The sequence below is a fragment of the Bufo gargarizans genome, chromosome 8 (genome assembly GCF_014858855.1).
Source record: "Bufo gargarizans isolate SCDJY-AF-19 chromosome 8, ASM1485885v1, whole genome shotgun sequence".
Lineage (NCBI taxonomy): Eukaryota > Metazoa > Chordata > Amphibia > Anura > Bufonidae > Bufo > Bufo gargarizans.
The window spans coordinates 200,481,827-200,497,817 of NC_058087.1; the positions used below are offsets into that span (position 1 = coordinate 200,481,827).

The following is a 15,991-nucleotide window of genomic DNA, read 5'->3' on the forward strand; positions in this document are numbered from 1 at the left end:
GAGCACCATTAGATGAAGTCCATAGTGTGCACACATGTCCATAGAAACCTAGAATGTGTCGGCAGATAAGAACCATTTGGCCCATCTAGTCTGCCCAATATACTGAATACTATGGATAGCCCCTGGTCCTATCTTATATGAAGGATGGCCTTATGCCTATCCCATGCATGCTTGACGTCCTTCCTCAGTAATGTCTAGTTACCCATAGATGCATCTTATATTCTTCCTCAAGGATAGTCTTCTAATGTCTTCTGCCTCCAGGCGTTAGTTCTACAGTTGAGTGTAATCCATTCCGACTCTTCGCCTTTTCATTATATTTCATCACAATTTTTTACAATTGTTTCATGAGAGAATATTTCATTTCTGAAATACAGAGCGAAAGAATGTGATTGTGGTGATGGATGATCTGGATGACGCCAGTGAAGAGCACAAGAACCGAATCCTGAAATCTCAGACGAGCCTAAAGACATTGGCCAAAGACGTCTTCTTATTCTCCACAGGTAAAGATCAGTAACTGGAGAGTCCCACAGAAATGGTCGGAAGCCGAGACCCGTCCCCTCCGTGTCATCCTGTGACCACAAGCCTAGGGATCTGTCCTGAAGTAAATATCAGTTCGATTATTATAATGGTTATACTGGATGATGGAATGAGGAATATCGTGTCTTCACAAAGTTGGGATGTACCAGTGCTGGTTTGTTATGACCCAAAATAGCATGGACAATGATGTATAGAATAAAAAAACTGTAAAGACGCGGTTTCGTATGGTGTAAATCTCTCTTTTCCTCTCGGGGTTTATCACTGGAGCAAAGTGTAATGTGAGGTGAAGGCTTCACCCACCAATACTAAAGAAACGGGGCACAGGAGACGGCTGGATGAAGATGCCTTGTAGTCTACCAAAATACACACTGATTCTAACCAGTTACCCCTATCAGATCAGTGGAGGTCCTGCTTCTAGGACCCCCACTGATCACAAGAACGGTGGCTCCTTAGCCTTTAACCCTTCAGCTTTCAGTGTGTATTTTGGTAGATTACAAGGCATCTTCGCCCAACCATCGTCTCCTGTGCCCCGTTGCTTTAGTATTGGTGGGTGAAGCCTTCACCGCACATTACACTTTGTAGATAGGGAGTAAAGGAATACCCCTTTAACACCTATAGACACAAGCACTCACAGGGTTAACAACTCTACAGATGGATTAATTTCAGACAGAGTTTCCTCCGCTCCCTCAGTGGCCGGGAGAAGCAATGGTCGCCCCCCCAGAGCTAGACTCATATAAGGTAAAGAACATTCCCGTGTAAGGAGGACGAGATGTAGCAGTGCTGACTAGGAGCAGCGTCTCACCTGGCAGATCACAGAATAAGGCCTCTTTCACACGGGCGTCATGTTTTTGCCCGGATAAGATGCGGGTGCGTTGTGGGAAAATGCACGATTTTTCCGCGCGAGTGCAAAACATTGTAATGCGTTTTGCACACGAGTGGGAAAAATCACGCATGTTTGGTACCCAAACCAGAACTTCTTCACAGAAGTTCGGGCTTGGGATCAGTGTTCTGTAGATTGTATTATTTTCCCTTATAACTTGGTTATAAGGGGAAATAATAGCATTCTTAATACAGAATGCATAGTACAATAGCGCTGGAGGGGTTAAAATAATAATAATAATTTAACTCACCTTAATCCACTTGATCGCGCAGCCCGGCTTCTCGTCTGTCTACTTCTTTGCTGTGCACAAGAAAAGGACCTGTGGTGATGTCACTGTGCGCATCACATGGTCCAATCACATGGTTCATCACCATGGTGAGGGACCATGTGATTGGATCATGTGATGTCACCACAGATCCTTAGCCGGCAGCTCAACATTACAGAAGAAGACAGATCTGCAACTACGCAATCAAGTGGACTCATGGAGTTATTTATTTATTTTTTAACCCCTCCAGCGCTATTGTACTATGCGTTCTGTATTAAGAATGCTATTATTTTCTCTTATAACCATGTTATAAGGGAAAATAATAAAGATCTGGTCCCCATCCCGATCGTCACCTAGCAACCGTGCGTGAAAAGCGCACCGTATCTGCACTGGCTTGCGATATTCACGGGGCCCCATTCACTTCTATGGGGCTGCATTGTGTGAAAAACGCAGAAAATAGAGCATGCTGTGATTTTCACGCAACGCACAAGTGATGCGTGAAAATCACCGCTCCTGTGCACAGCCCCATAGAAATGAATGGGTCAGGATTTCATAAATTAATTTATACTGTGAAAAAACATTTCCCAAACTCGCAAGACTTTGCAAAGTAATAACTTCGGCCCAATACATTCTAATACTGTACAGAGCGCTCGCTCCATACAGTATTGATACAAAGTTTTATTCAAACCGACTTTGGATGTTACATCCGAAGACGATTCGCTCATCCCTACCCAGGACCACTAAGTGTCAGGCTGGCTCAGATTCTACACTGCGTCCTTCTTAAGTAATGACATGGAATACAGGGGTAATGTTATTTCCAGTCACTGACCAATCAGTGGGGTCTAAGCCCCTCGCTGCTTTGTGTCTTGATGGCGGCTGCTCTTCCGCTCTGCGGGTGTCTATCTAATGCGCGTGGCCGGCTTCTATCTGATGTCTATGGCCGGCTTCTATCTGATGTCTATGGCCGGCTTCTATCTGATGTCTATGGCCGGCTTCTATCTGATGTCTATGGCCGGCTTCTATCTGATGTCTATGGCCGGCTTCTATCTGATGTCTATGGCCGGCTTCTATCTGATGTCTATGGCCGGCTTCTATCTAATGCGCGTGGCCGGCTTCTATCTAATGCGCGCGGCCGGCTTCTATCTAATGCGCGCGGCCGGCTTCTATCTAATGTCTATGGCCGGCTTCTATCTAATGTCTATGGCCGGCTTCTATCTAATGCGCGTGGCCGGCTTCTATCTGATGTCTATGGCCGGCTTCTATCTGATGTCTATGGCCGACTTCTATCTGATGTCTATGGCCGGCTTCTATCTGATGTCTATGGCCGGCTTCTATCTGATGTCTATGGCCGGCTTCTATCTGATGTCTATGGCCGGCTTCTATCTGATGTCTATGGCCGGCTTCTATCTGATGTCTATGGCCGGCTTCTATCCGATGTCTATGGCCGGCTTCTATCTAATGCGCGTGGCCGGCATCTATCTGATGTCTATGGCCGGCTTCTATCTGATGTCTATGGCCGGCTTCTATCTAATGCGCGTGGCCGGCTTCTATCTAATGCGCGTGGCCGGCATCTATCTGATGTCTATGGCCGGCTTCTATCTGATGTCTATGGCCGGCTTCTATCTGATGTCTATGGCCGGCTTCTATCTGATGTCTATGGCCGGCTTCTATCCGATGTCTATGGCCGGCTTCTATCCGATGTCTATGGCCGGCTTCTATCTAATGCGCGTGGCCGGCATCTATCTGATGTCTATGGCCGGCTTCTATCTGATGTCTATGGCCGGCTTCTATCTGATGTCTATGGCCGGCTTCTATCTGATGTCTATGGCCGGCTTCTATCTGATGTCTATGGCCGGCTTCTATCCGATGTCTATGTCCGGCTTCTATCTAATGCGCGTGGCCGGCATCTATCTGATGTCTATGGCCGGCTTCTATCTGATGTCTATGGCCGGCTTCTATCTAATGCGCGTGGCCGGCTTCTATCTAATGCGCGTGGCCGGCATCTATCTGATGTCTATGGCCGGCTTCTATCTGATGTCTATGGCCGGCTTCTATCTGATGTCTATGGCCGGCTTCTATCTGATGTCTATGGCCGGCTTCTATCTGATGTCTATGGCCGGCTTCTATCCGATGTCTATGGCCGGCTTCTATCCGATGTCTATGGCCGGCTTCTATCTAATGCGCGTGGCCGGCATCTATCTGATGTCTATGGCCGGCTTCTATCTGATGTCTATGGCCGGCTTCTATCTAATGCGCGTGGCCGGCTTCTATCTAATGCGCGTGGCCGGCTTCTATCTGATGTCTATGGCCGGCTTCTATCTGATGTCTATGGCCGGCTTCTATCTGATGTCTATGGCCGGCTTCTATCTAATGCGCGCGGCCGGCTTCTATCTAATGCGCGCGGCCGGCTTCTATCTAATGCGCGCGGCCGGCTTCTATCTAATGCGCGCGGCCGGCTTCTATCTAATGCGCGCGGCCGGCTTCTATCTAATGCGCGCGGCCGGCTTCTATCTAATGCGCGCGGCCGGCTTCTATCTAACGCGCGCGGCCAGTTACTTTATTGTAAGTGAAAATCCTAATCCTACCTGGTGAGGCCAAACACATATTTGCATGTGAGCCTATAGGAGCCATTCACATCTTCCTAGTCTTGCTCAGACTGGTACATATGACATCATCAGGCTGAGGCCGCACCTCGTGGATGCTCACTACTCTGCTGTGATGAGCAGCCCAGATGTCTGCAGGTTCTTATGTGCTGAAGACTCCAGTCTAACATAGTTGGCGAGCCAGCCAGTACTCCGTCCACCTACTGTGCGGTTATCCGGTGAGAGCAGCAAACGTCCCCTCGGTGATACAACCTCGCAGGGCGTCATCTGCCTCGGTCAGTAACCGGGGCATCGGGCAGCGCTTGCAACGTCAATGATCGGCAGAGTCTAAGGAACCATCCAGATTCCTGTACTGCGGCTCTGGGCGAGGACAGGCCTTCTTCTACCTGGCCCATCGGTGTGGACCACCTGCCGCGTCTGTGACTCAATGTATTCTATTGAACCAGGACTGGGGATGCCGGTGTCTCACCTGCACCCTCAGCCAGGCCCTCCACCGCGCACACCCACACTTATCCCACCTCCATCATCAGCAGATCAGCTTCCCATAGATATTAGGACTCTGACTCCATCACAGATATTATATATTTTTAAAATAATTTTATTTTTCACCAAATTTTTTTATAAAAATACTCAAAAAACAAAACCCAGAAGACATCTGTCACCTGATGTCTGGATGTGAACCTGAATATCCTTGTGGCAGGAGACCGGGCAGTACAGCCCCTGAAAGACTCTGCACTGCTGTTGTACACAATGTAGCATCTGATACAGATGAATGGAGGGCAGGATGCAGGAGTCCAGAGGGGTCATCTGTGCGCCCTGTACAGGTCAGAGGGCAAAGGGGTTGGCGTGTATGGTGACATCTTTGATTCGCACTTCTGTCAGTGGTCGGAAGGATTTCTCATGTACTGGGAGTTTTTCCAGTTCATCCAATGTGTCCAGTCCATCGATGACTCTGTAGAAGTGTGACATACACAAAGTCATTCCAGAAAGACCTGAAATCCTCTGTGCTGCTGGGACCCTGCTCCTTCCTCTATGTAACTCTCACCCTGTGACCTCCATAGGATCAGCACACTGCTCTCCTGAAATCCTCTGTGCTGCTGGGGCCCTGCTCCTTCCACTATGTAACTCTCACTCTGTGACCTCCATCAGATCAGTATACTCCCCTCCTGAAATCCTCTGTGCTGCTGGGAGGACCCTGCTCCTTCCCCTATGTACAGTGCCATGAAAAACTATTCACACCCCTTTTACTTCTCCACATTTTTCAAGTTAAACCCACAAATTAAGTGCATTTTATGTGATAGAACAACACAAAGTATTAAGTCTGTGAGAAGTGAAAATAAAATGATACATGGTTGTCAAAAGAGTTAAATCTGGACAGTGTGGGGTGCATTAGTATCCGGCCCCCTGTACTCTGATCCGTGTGACTAATCGCCTTCAGAAGTCACCTCGTTAATAATCGAGTCCATCTGTGTGTGATGTCTTCTCAACTCCAGCTGTTCTGTGAAGGCCTCAGATGTTTGTTAGATAACATCAGGGATGAAACAGCATCATGAAAACCAAAAAGGAACACAGCAGACAGGTCAGGGATAAAGTTGTGGAGAAGCCAAGTTAGGTTATAAAGAATATCCCAAGCTGTGAACATCTCACGGAGCACTGTTCAATCCATGATCTGAACATGGAGGTTGTGTGGCACAGCTGCAAGACACGGCCGCCCACCTAAACCGGCAGCCCAGACAAGGAGAGCACTAATTAGAGAAGCAGCCGGGAGGCCCGTGGTCACTGTGGAGGAGCATCTGTCCGCAGGACAACTATTAGGCTGGTTTCACTCAAGCGAGTTCAATGCGTTAAACTCTCAGCGTGTGTCTGCGGGAGCTCCCGTGCTGACCGACGTAACGCCAAGAGGGTGGCATAGCATTAACCCTTAGAGTTCTGGAATGTATTGTATGACACTGACATAAAGCTATGCTAGTGCTTCGTAGGTCAGGCCGGGAGCCCCCGCAGACACACGCGTGAAACCAGCCTTAGGATCCATTCACACACGCGGACCGCACTATGATAAAAATGCCTATTCTTGCCCGTGGCTGCGGACAAGAATAGGACATGCTCTATATTTTTTTGCGGGGCCGCGGAACGGAAGGGCGGATGCGAACATCACATGGTGTGCTGTCCACATCTTCTGCAGCCCCAATGAAATGAATGGGTCCCCTCCCATTCCGCAAAATTGCAGGACAGATGCGGACGTGTGAATGGACCCTTAGTCGTGGACTCCTCAAATCAGGCCCTTATGGAAGACGAGAAGAAAGCCATCTTCGGAAGCAGCCATAAGAAGGAGGAGTCCTTTCTGCAGTTTACCACAAGCCACGTAGGAGACACAGCAAACCTGTGGAAGGAGGTGCTCTGGTCCGAGCAGACCTAAGGGGAAATCCTATGTGTGGTGGAAATTAACCCTGTACATCCCCCTGAACGCACCGACCCCCGGCGAGACATGGCGGTGGCAGCAACACGCTGGGGGAGGGTCTTCTTCAGCAGGGTCAGAGGTGATGGGAAGATAGAGCGATCCTGGTAGAGACTGGGGCGGAGGGTCACCTTCCAGCAGGACAACCACCCTCAACATCCAGCCAGAGCTACAATGGAAGGGTTGAGATCACAGCATCTTGGTGGGCTAGAACGGCCCAGTCCAGACCTAAATCCCACTGAGAACCTGGGGCAAGACGCTCATCTGACTGAGCGCGAGCTCTTCTGCACAGAGGAATGGGCAAAAATGTCATCCTCTAGATGTGTAAAGCTGGTGGAGACCAACCCCAAGAGTCTGGTGGTCCTACAAAGTACTGACCCGGGGGGTGTGAATACTAACGCACTGTGTCATCTTCTCCTCCTCACAGAAAATCCCAATAGAATACATTGAAGTTTGTGGATGTAAGGTGGAAAAAAAATGGAGGAAAAGTTCAGGGGGCGTGAATACTTTTTCAAGGCACTGCAGCTCCCAGCCAGACCCCCCACAAGATCAGCACACCCAACTCCTGAAATCCTCTGTGCTGCTGTACTCCCAGCCACTTACTTCCCGAGCACGGTGTACTTCATGTCCAGATGCGGCTGTTTTCCGTACGTGATGAAGAACTGCGAGGAGTTGGTATTGGGGCCGCTATTCGCCATGGAGACGACACCGCGCACGTTGTGCTGGGGGAGAGACGGTTGTCAGTAATCCACACAACATGTCTGACACCCCGGACATGGAAGACGCGGCTGCTCCGGATGATCGGGTGTTACTCACCGCTCCGCCACAAACCTCTGCTCACCTTCAAGTATTCGCTGAACTCGTCCTCGAATCTGCGCCCCCAGATGCTCTCACCGCCCTTCCCCGTCCCTGGAGGAGAAGCACAGGATAAGCGGCAGCCCCGATGGAGGCACGGCGGACGGGATCAGCGGCGCCCTCACCTGTGGGGTCCCCGGTCTGCACCATGAAGCCTTTGATGTTGCGGTGGAAGAGGCAGCCGTTGTAGTAGTTACTGGCGCACAGCGCCAAGAAGTTCTGTCAGACAAGACGGAGGAGTCAGCGATGGAGGCGCATGTGACCCCTCCCCAACAGTGACGCAGGGGGTAACGCCTACCCAGGGGCAACGCTTCCCTCTGCTTCATTCACTCATGGTGAGGTGCCAGCCAAGATGGCGGCATCCGCACAATTCATACTGTAGCACATGTCGTTTCCCCGGTGAGCGCGGCGGCCCCCCCTTTCCCAGGGTCACTTACCTCACTCGCCTTCGGGGCACGCTCACAAAACACCTCAATTTTGACGTCGCCCAAATCTGTATGAAGAGTCACGGCCTGAAACACAGAAAATGGCGTCAGACGTGTCCTGGCAAGGGGTGGACTCTGCTCAGCGCCAGGAACATAACTGCAAACTGCACGCGGTCACTTATTCAAAGTTCTTGGGTCACATGGTCATTTTATGGAGGCAGACATGGTGAGGAGCCGCGACTTATGGCGACGGCGCTGAGAGACGCCCCCGCGGTACCGCACCATCATATCCCTGTCCGAGGGGACAATGACGAGGAGGGGGCACTTACTTATTCATAGAGGGACAGAAACACAAAGAACATGGTAGAACCTGGCGGTGGCGCCGACACAGGACTCACCATCGTGTCCAAGGGGAAGATGGAGCCGAGACAGCGCTGCCTGAGCCGGGTGTACTAACATGGACGCCCCCGCTGTTTCCTCCCGTCTTGTGGGTGTAGTAACATGGGCTACTTCCTGTCACGTGACCAGTTCCTCTTCGCGAGACTACGCCAGCAGAGTGGGGGAGCTGGGTGTACCAAGATGGCGGCTTTTTCCTGTCGGACTGGAAGTGACGCAAGATTTGGGTGTAAAAAGATGGCGGCGCGCTGAAGCTTCAGGCGGTGACTTGTTGGGCAGGATTGGTGAGTGCAGGCAAGATGCTGGGGCTGTGTGTTATTAGCTGTGAGTGTCCTGGGCGGCCAGCCTGCTACAGTCAGCTCCATCCCATCTACTGCTCCCTGGTATCAGCCACCTCAGGCCTGTTACAGGCTGGCACTGTGGGTTCTGGCCCTTTAAATCCTGCCAGTGCTGGGTGACCACTGCTGGGCCCTGTGTTCTGCAGGATGTGACCCTGCTCCGCCATATTAGAAGGCGGCAGCGCTGGGGTCGGGCTCTGGGGCCAGCTGTGGCTCCCCTCGAAGGGCCCACTCACGATATTCTCACGCGGTGTGCCCCCCCCCTCCCGATAATCCCACGCGGTGGGTGCCCCCTCCCGATAATCCCACGCGGTGGGTGCCCCCTCCCGATAATCCCACGCGGTGGGTGCCCCCTCCCGATAATCCCACGCGGTGGGTGCCCCCTCCCGATAATCCCATGCGGTGGCTAATGATTCCTGTGGTGCTCCCGTTGCTGGGACTTGTGGTCACGGCCGCGGTGTATGTAAACACCATTTTTCCGTTGCGTTGGCGGCTTAGCCCCGCCCCCCTTAATGTTTTATGGTGGCATCTCTGGAGACGTCAATTGTCCGCGGGACACGTTTTTGATCACGTATGTCACTCTCTTCTTGTCTCCGCCTCCAGACTCCTCCGCTGAATGCGGCATTGTCGGCCCCTCCTCCTCCTCGCGGTGTCTTTACGCCCTCCTCGCCGCCCCGTGATGGACCTGTCCTCGGTGGTCTCCCGTCTGGACGCGCTGGCGCCCCCGGCCCTGGCGGAGAGCTGGGATAACGTTGGCCTCTTGGTGGAGCCGAGCCCCCCCCACCAGGTGCGTAAGATGCTGCTGACCAATGACCTGACGGAGGCGGTGCTGGAGGAGGCGCTGGGGGCGGGGGCAGAGCTGCTCCTGTCCTATCACCCGCCCATCTTCAAGGCCCTGAAGCGGCTGACCTGCGCCCACTGGAAGGAGCGGCTGATGGTGCGGGCTCTGGAGAATCGGCTGGCGGTCTATTCTCCGCACACGGCCTGCGACGCCCTCGCCAACGGGGTCAACGACTGGCTGGGGCGAGCCCTGGGTGAGCCATCCGGATTTAAAGGGGCACTCGGTAAATAACCAAGTCCTGCTGCCCTCAGGGCCCTGACGGCTGGTTGTCTGTGTGTACAGGGCCCTGTGTGTCTGTGCCGCTCCGCGCCTCCACCGCCCTCTCTCACCCCACTGGATACGGGCACATCCTGGAGTTCGGGGGGAACGTCCCGGAGTCTGTGCTGAGCAGGGTGAGCGCCCTGCAGGGGGCGAGTCTGCGCACCTTCCCGCTCAGGTGAGTACAGATCCTGCGTGTATATACGGTATATGTATGGTGGCGGTATTCGCTGACTCTGCCCCTCATCCAGGAGCGAGAAGGAAGGCGACGCCCGTGTCCGGCTCAGCTGCTCCCACAATGCTCTGCTGCAGGCGCTCGCCATTCTGTCAGAGGACCCAGAGGCTTATAGGGGCGCCGAGCTGCTCACCCTGCAGAAGGTAAAACCGACCCCCCCCCGGGGGTATAATCTGTTTTACCGTCGCCCTCTGCTGGACACCGGTCATCTAGACCCCCGGGGTATAATCTGTGTCTCACTGTCGCCCTCTGCTGGACACAGGTCATATAGACCCCCGGGGTATAATACCTCACTTGCCCCTTCCCCTGGATATGTCTCCACCCCCCTCTGGTGGTCACAGGTGGTACGGCTCCTCTAGGTGGTAACGTTTTTGTCTCTACCCCCCTCTGGTGGTCACAGGTGGTACGGCTCCTCTAGGTGGTAACGTTTTTGTCTCTACCCCCCTCTGGTGGTCACAGGTGGTACAGCTCCTCTAGGTGGTAATGTTTTTGTGTGTCTACCCCCCCTCTGGTGGTCACAGATGGTACAGCTCCTCTAGGTGGTAATGTTTTTGTGTCTCTACCCCCTCTGGTGGTCGCAGGTGGTACAGCTCCTCTAGGTGGTAATGTTTTTGTGTCTCTAGCCCCCTCTGGTGATCACAGATGGTACAGCTCCTCTAGGTGGTAATGTTTTTTTGTCTCTACCGCCCTCTGGTGATCACAGGTGGTACAGCTCCTCTAGGTGGTAATGTTTTTGTGTCTCTAGCCCCCTCTGCTGGACACGGGGATGGGTCGCCTCTGCACTCTGTCGGAGCCGGTGTCCATTGCAGCTGCTGTAGAGCGTGTGAAGAGTCATGTGGGCCTCAAGCACCTGCGTCTCGCCTTGGGGCGAGGGAAGACGTTGGGTGAGTGTGACCCCATCACATACTCTACTGATCTCTCTCCCTGGGGGATTATTTTTTCCTTACACCTTCTTTATTTTCCCAGAATCCTCTGTGAGTGTGATGGCCGTATGCGCCGGCTCGGGAGGCAGCATATTAAGTGGTGTCCCCGCTGATCTCTACCTCACAGGTAACCGGAGTGACCGCGGCTCATGGAGTCCATATCTGGGGGCCACTTACCGCAGGCATTCAGCGCCCCCAGCAGATTCCTGAGTGTCATTGTGCCTAATATGGGGGAAGGGACAGGTAGTCCGTTCAGGGGTCTATGAAAGGCACCCGCCATGGCGGACTTCCAGCAGTAGATATATGAGCAAAGGTTTGACTAAGGAAGGGGGGTAGGTGAAAACAACATAGCTGCACTCTTCCTAAAACAGCGCCTCCCCTGTCCACAGGTTGTGCCTGGTATTGCAGCTCAGCTCCTTTGATGTGACTGTAGCTGAGCTGCAGTACCACACACAACCTGTGGATGTTGGAGGCGCTGTTTTTGGAGGAAAGCAGCCTTGTTGTTCTTTCTGTACATTCCTTTTCCTGTTCCTTCTGCAGGTGAGATGTCGCATCACGAGGTGCTGGATGCGGTGGCGGAGGGTCGCAGCGTCATCCTGTGTGAGCACAGTAACTCGGAGCGGGGGTATCTGCGGGAGCTTGCGGCACAGATCACACAGCATTTAGAGGGGAAGGTGGAGGTGGTGATGTCCCAGAGCGACCGCGACCCCCTGCAGGTGGTGTGATGAACAGCAGTCAGAAATAAACGCTTACAGATGATTGCAGCGGTGTGTGTGTTCATTATGCGATTTATCTGTCAAATTGCGCCGTTAAGGATCATCTCGCCATCTGGTGGCGTCGGCCTTTTACCCCCAGGGCAGCGGTGGAGCTGCCAGTGATCTCACCTACTGCAGATATTGCATCGCGTCTCTGCTTGTGCCGTCATGTCCGCTGTACGGAAGTGAATGGAAATGACACAGCGGTCGGAGCAGGACGCGGATAAACGTAGAGGAGCGTCCCCCGTTTCAGCTGCACCCTGACGTGTCACTACCTGAGTCCATGACATCACAGGTGCATAAAAAGGTTCTGCAGCCGAGTGAAATTTATCACCAAATGCTTACAATGGTATAATGTACCCAGAGTAATACCGCGCCCATCACCATCTCTTCCTGGGCCCCGCACCACTGACAGGAGCCATCCGCCCAATCACTGCGCACATGTCTGGGTGTAAAGCCTGGGAGCGGTGAGAATTACTGTGTTTTATATCTAGCCAACAGAACTTCAAATGGCTGATAACAGGGAGCAATAGACTGTATTCTCCTGTCCTACAGTCATCCTCTCCCCTGAAATGGCTGATAACAGGGGGCAATAGACTGTATTCTCCTGTCCTACAGTCATCCTCTCCCCTGAAATGGCTGATAACAGGGGGCAATAGACTGTATTCTCCTGTCCTACAGTCATCCTCTCCACGGAAATGGCTGATAACAGGGGGCAATAGACTGTATTCTCCTGTCCTACAGTCATCCTCTCCCCTGAAATTGCTGATAACAGGGGGCAACAGACTGTATTCTCCTGTCCTACAGTCATCCTCTCCCCTGAAATGGCTGATAACAGGGGGCAATAGACTGTATTCTCCTGTCCTACAGTCATCCTCTCCCCTGAAATTGCTGATAACAGGGGGCAATAGACTGTATTCTCCTGTCCTACACTCATCCTCTCCCCTGAACTGGCTGATAACAGGGAGCAATAGACTGTATTCTCCTGTCCTACAGTCATCCTCTCCCCTGAAATGGCTGATAACAGGGGACAATAGACTGTATTCTCCTGTCCTACAGTCATCCTCTCCCCTGAAATGGCTGATAACAGGGGCAATAGACTGTATTCTCCTGTCCTACAGTCATCATCTCCCCTGAAATGGCTGATAACAGGGAGCAATAGACTGTATTCTCCTGTCCTACAGTCATCCTCTCCCCTGAAATGGCTGATAACAGGGAGCAATAGACTGTATTCTCCTGTCCTACAGTCATCCTCTCCCCTGAAATGGCTGATAACAGGGAGCAATAGACTGTATTCTCCTGTCCTACAGTCATCCTCTCCCCTGAAATGGCTGATAACAGGGGGCAATAGACTGTATTCTCCTGTCCTACAGTCATCCTCTCCCCTGAAATGGCTGATAACAGGGAGCAATAGACTGTATTCTCCTGTCCTACAGTCATCCTCTCCCCTGAAATGGCTGATAACAGGGGCAATAGACAGTATTCTCCTGTCCTACAGTCATCCTCTCCCCTGAAATGGCTGATAACAGGGGGCAATAGACTGTATTCTCCTGTCCTACAGTCATCCTCTCCCTGAAATGGCTGATAACAGGGGGCAATAGACTGTATTCTCCTGTCCTACAGTCATCCTCTCCCCTGAAATGGCTGATAACAGGGGGCAATAGACTGTATTCTCCTGTCCTACAGTCATCCTCTCCCCTGAAATGGCTGATAACAGGGGGCAATAGACTGTATTCTCCTGTCCTACAGTCATCCTCTCCCCTGAAATGGCTGATAACAGGGGGCAATAGACTGTATTCTCCTGTCCTACAGTCATCCTCTCCCCTGAAATGGCTGATAACAGGGGGCAATAGACTGTATTCTCCTGTCCTACAGTCATCCTCTCCCCTGAAATGGCTGATAACAGGGGGCAATAGACAGTATTCTCCTGTCCTACAGTCATCCTCTCCCTGAAATGGCTGATAACCGGGAGCAATAGACTGTATTCTCCTGTCCTACAGTCATCCTCCCCCCTGAAATGGCTGATAACAGGGGCAATAGACTGTATTCTCCTGTCCTACAGTCATCCTCTACCTGAAATGGCTGATACAGGGGGCAATAGACTGTATTCCTGTCCTACAGTCCTCCTCTCCCCTGAAATGGCTGATAACGGGAGCAATAGACTGTATTCCTCCTGTCCTACAGTCATCCTCTCCCCTGAAATGGCTGATAACAGGAGCAATAGACTGTATTCTCCTGTCCCTACAGTCATCCTCTCTCCCTGAAATGGCTGATAACAGGGGGCAATAGACTGTATTCTCCTGTCCTACAGTCATCCTCTCCCTGAAATGGCTGATACCAGGAGCAATAGACGGTATTCTCCTGTCCTACAGTCATCCTCTCCCCTGAATGGCTGATAACAGGAGGCAATAGACTGTATTCTCCTGTCCTACAGTCATCCTCATCCCCTGAAATGGCTGATAACAGGAGGCCATAGACTGTATTCTCCTGTCCTACAGTCCATCCTCTCCCCTGAAATGGCTGATAACAGTGAGGCAATAGACTGTATTCTGCCTGTCCTACAGTCATCCTCTCCCCTGAAATGGCTGATAACAGGGGCAATAGACTGTATTCTCCTGTCCTACAGTCATCCTCTCCCCTGAAATGGCTGATAACAGGGGGCAATAGACTGTATTCTCCTGTCCTACAGTCATCCTCTCCCCTGAAATGGCTGATAACAGGGGGCAATAGACTGTATTCTCCTGTCCTACAGTCATCCTCTCCCCTGAAATGGCTGATAACAGGGGCAATAGACTGTATTCTCCTGTCCTACAGTCATCCTCTCCCTGAAATGGCTGATAACAGGGGGCAATAGACTGTATTCTCCTGTCCTACAGTCATCCTCTCCCCTGAAATGGCTGATAACAGGGGCAATAGACTGTATTCTCCTGTCCTACAGTCATCCTCTCCCCTGAAATGGCTGATAACAGGGGGCAATAGACTGTATTCTCCTGTCCTACAGTCATCCTCTCCCCTGAAATGGCTGATAACAGGGGGCAATAGACTGTATTCTCCTGTCCTACAGTCATCCTCTCCCCTGAAATGGCTGATAACAGGGGCAATAGACTGTATTCTCCTGTCCTACAGTCATCCTCTCCCTGAAATGGCTGATAACAGGGGCAATAGACTGTATTCTCCTGTCCTACAGTCATCCTCTCCCCTGAAATGGCTGATAACAGGGGCAATAGACTGTATTCTCCTGTCCTACAGTCATCCTCTCCCTGAAATGGCTGATAACAGGGGCAATAGACTGTATTCTCCTGTCCTACAGTCATCCTCTCCCCTGAAATGGCTGATAACAGGGGCAATAGACTGTATTCTCCTGTCCTACAGTCATCCTCCCCTGAAATGGCTGATAACAGGGGCAATAGACTGTATTCTCCTGTCCTACAGTCATCCTCTCCCCTGAAATGGCTGATAACAGGGGCAATAGACTGTATTCTCCTGTCCTACAGTCATCTCCCCTGAAATGGCTGATAACAGGGGCAATAGACTGTATTCTCCTGTCCTACAGTCATCCTCTCCCTGAAATGGCTGATAACAGGGGCAATAGACTGTATTCTCCTGTCCTACAGTCATCCTCTCCCCTGAAATGGCTGATAACAGGGGCAATAGACTGTATTCTCCTGTCCTACAGTCATCTCCCCTGAAATGGCTGATAACAGGGGGCAATAGACTGTATTCTCCTGTCCTACAGTCATCCTCTCCCTGAAATGCAACGGGGGACTGTATTCTCCTGTCCTACAGTCATCTCTCCCGAAATGGATGACAGGGGCAATAGACTGTATCTCCTGTCCTACAGTCATCCTCTCCCCTGAAATGGCTGATAACAGGGGCAATAGACTGTATTCTCCTGTCCTACAGTCATCCTCCCCCTGAAATGGCTGATAACAGGGGCAATAGACTGTATTCTCCTGTCCTACAGTCATCCTCTCCCCTGAAATGGCTGATAACAGGGGCAATAGACTGTATTCTCCTGTCCTACAGTCATCCTCTCCCCTGAAATGGCTGATAACAGGGGCAATAGACTGTATTCTCCTGTCCTACAGTCATCCTCTCCCCTGAAATGGCTGATAACAGGGGCAATAGACTGTATTCTCCTGTCCTACAGTCATCCTCTCCCCTGAAATGGCTGATAACAGGGGCAATAGACTGTATTCTCCTGTCCTACAGTCATCCTCTCCCA

At 51.7% G+C, this 15,991-nt stretch overlaps 3 protein-coding genes across 3 annotated transcripts in view; 2 read left to right on the forward strand and 1 right to left on the reverse strand.

Moving 5' to 3' along the window:
- Positions 1 to 4,877: 4,877 nt before the first annotated feature.
- Positions 4,878 to 8,499, reverse strand: PPIL3 (peptidylprolyl isomerase like 3). Its single transcript, XM_044303323.1, has 6 exons — positions 8,419 to 8,499; positions 8,033 to 8,107; positions 7,721 to 7,814; positions 7,582 to 7,649; positions 7,344 to 7,462; positions 4,878 to 5,237 (listed from the first exon to the last, which is right to left on the reverse strand). Exons 1-6 carry the CDS (start codon positions 8,419 to 8,421, stop codon positions 5,111 to 5,113), a joined length of 486 nt encoding a protein of 161 aa, XP_044159258.1. The 5' UTR covers positions 8,422 to 8,499; the 3' UTR covers positions 4,878 to 5,110.
- A 143-nt stretch (positions 8,500 to 8,642) lies between these two features.
- PFAS (phosphoribosylformylglycinamidine synthase) overlaps positions 8,643 to 15,991 on the forward strand; it is a 26,376-nt gene continuing 19,027 nt past the window's right edge. Inside the window, 1 exon segment of the mRNA XM_044303322.1 lies at positions 8,643 to 8,700. The gene's annotated coding sequence lies outside the window, so the exon portion shown is untranslated.
- On the forward strand, positions 9,434 to 11,736 carry NIF3L1 (NGG1 interacting factor 3 like 1). Its single transcript, XM_044304638.1, has 6 exons — positions 9,434 to 9,788; positions 9,878 to 10,031; positions 10,105 to 10,231; positions 10,834 to 10,972; positions 11,055 to 11,138; positions 11,552 to 11,736. Exons 1-6 carry the CDS (start codon positions 9,434 to 9,436, stop codon positions 11,734 to 11,736), a joined length of 1,044 nt encoding a protein of 347 aa, XP_044160573.1.

What these genes read in the sequence shown, in the direction of transcription:
- NIF3L1 (XM_044304638.1), top strand. Translation starts at nt 9,434, where the DNA reads ATGGACCTGTCCTCGGTGGTCTCCCGTCTGGACGCGCTGGCGCCCCCG. An exon ending in CTGGCTGGGGCGAGCCCTGG is followed by an intron (nt 9,789 to 9,877) that starts GTGAGCCATCCG and finishes CTGTGTGTACAG; the next exon opens with GGCCCTGTGTGTCTGTGCCG. An exon ending in CGCTGATCTCTACCTCACAG is followed by an intron (nt 11,139 to 11,551) that starts GTAACCGGAGTG and finishes TTCCTTCTGCAG; the next exon opens with GTGAGATGTCGCATCACGAG.
- PPIL3 (XM_044303323.1), bottom strand. An exon ending in GTGCCCCGAAGGCGAGTGAG is followed by an intron (nt 7,815 to 8,032) that starts GTAAGTGACCCT and finishes CTTGTCTGACAG; the next exon opens with AACTTCTTGGCGCTGTGCGC. An exon ending in GCAGACCGGGGACCCCACAG is followed by an intron (nt 7,650 to 7,720) that starts GTGAGGGCGCCG and finishes CTTCTCCTCCAG; the next exon opens with GGACGGGGAAGGGCGGTGAG.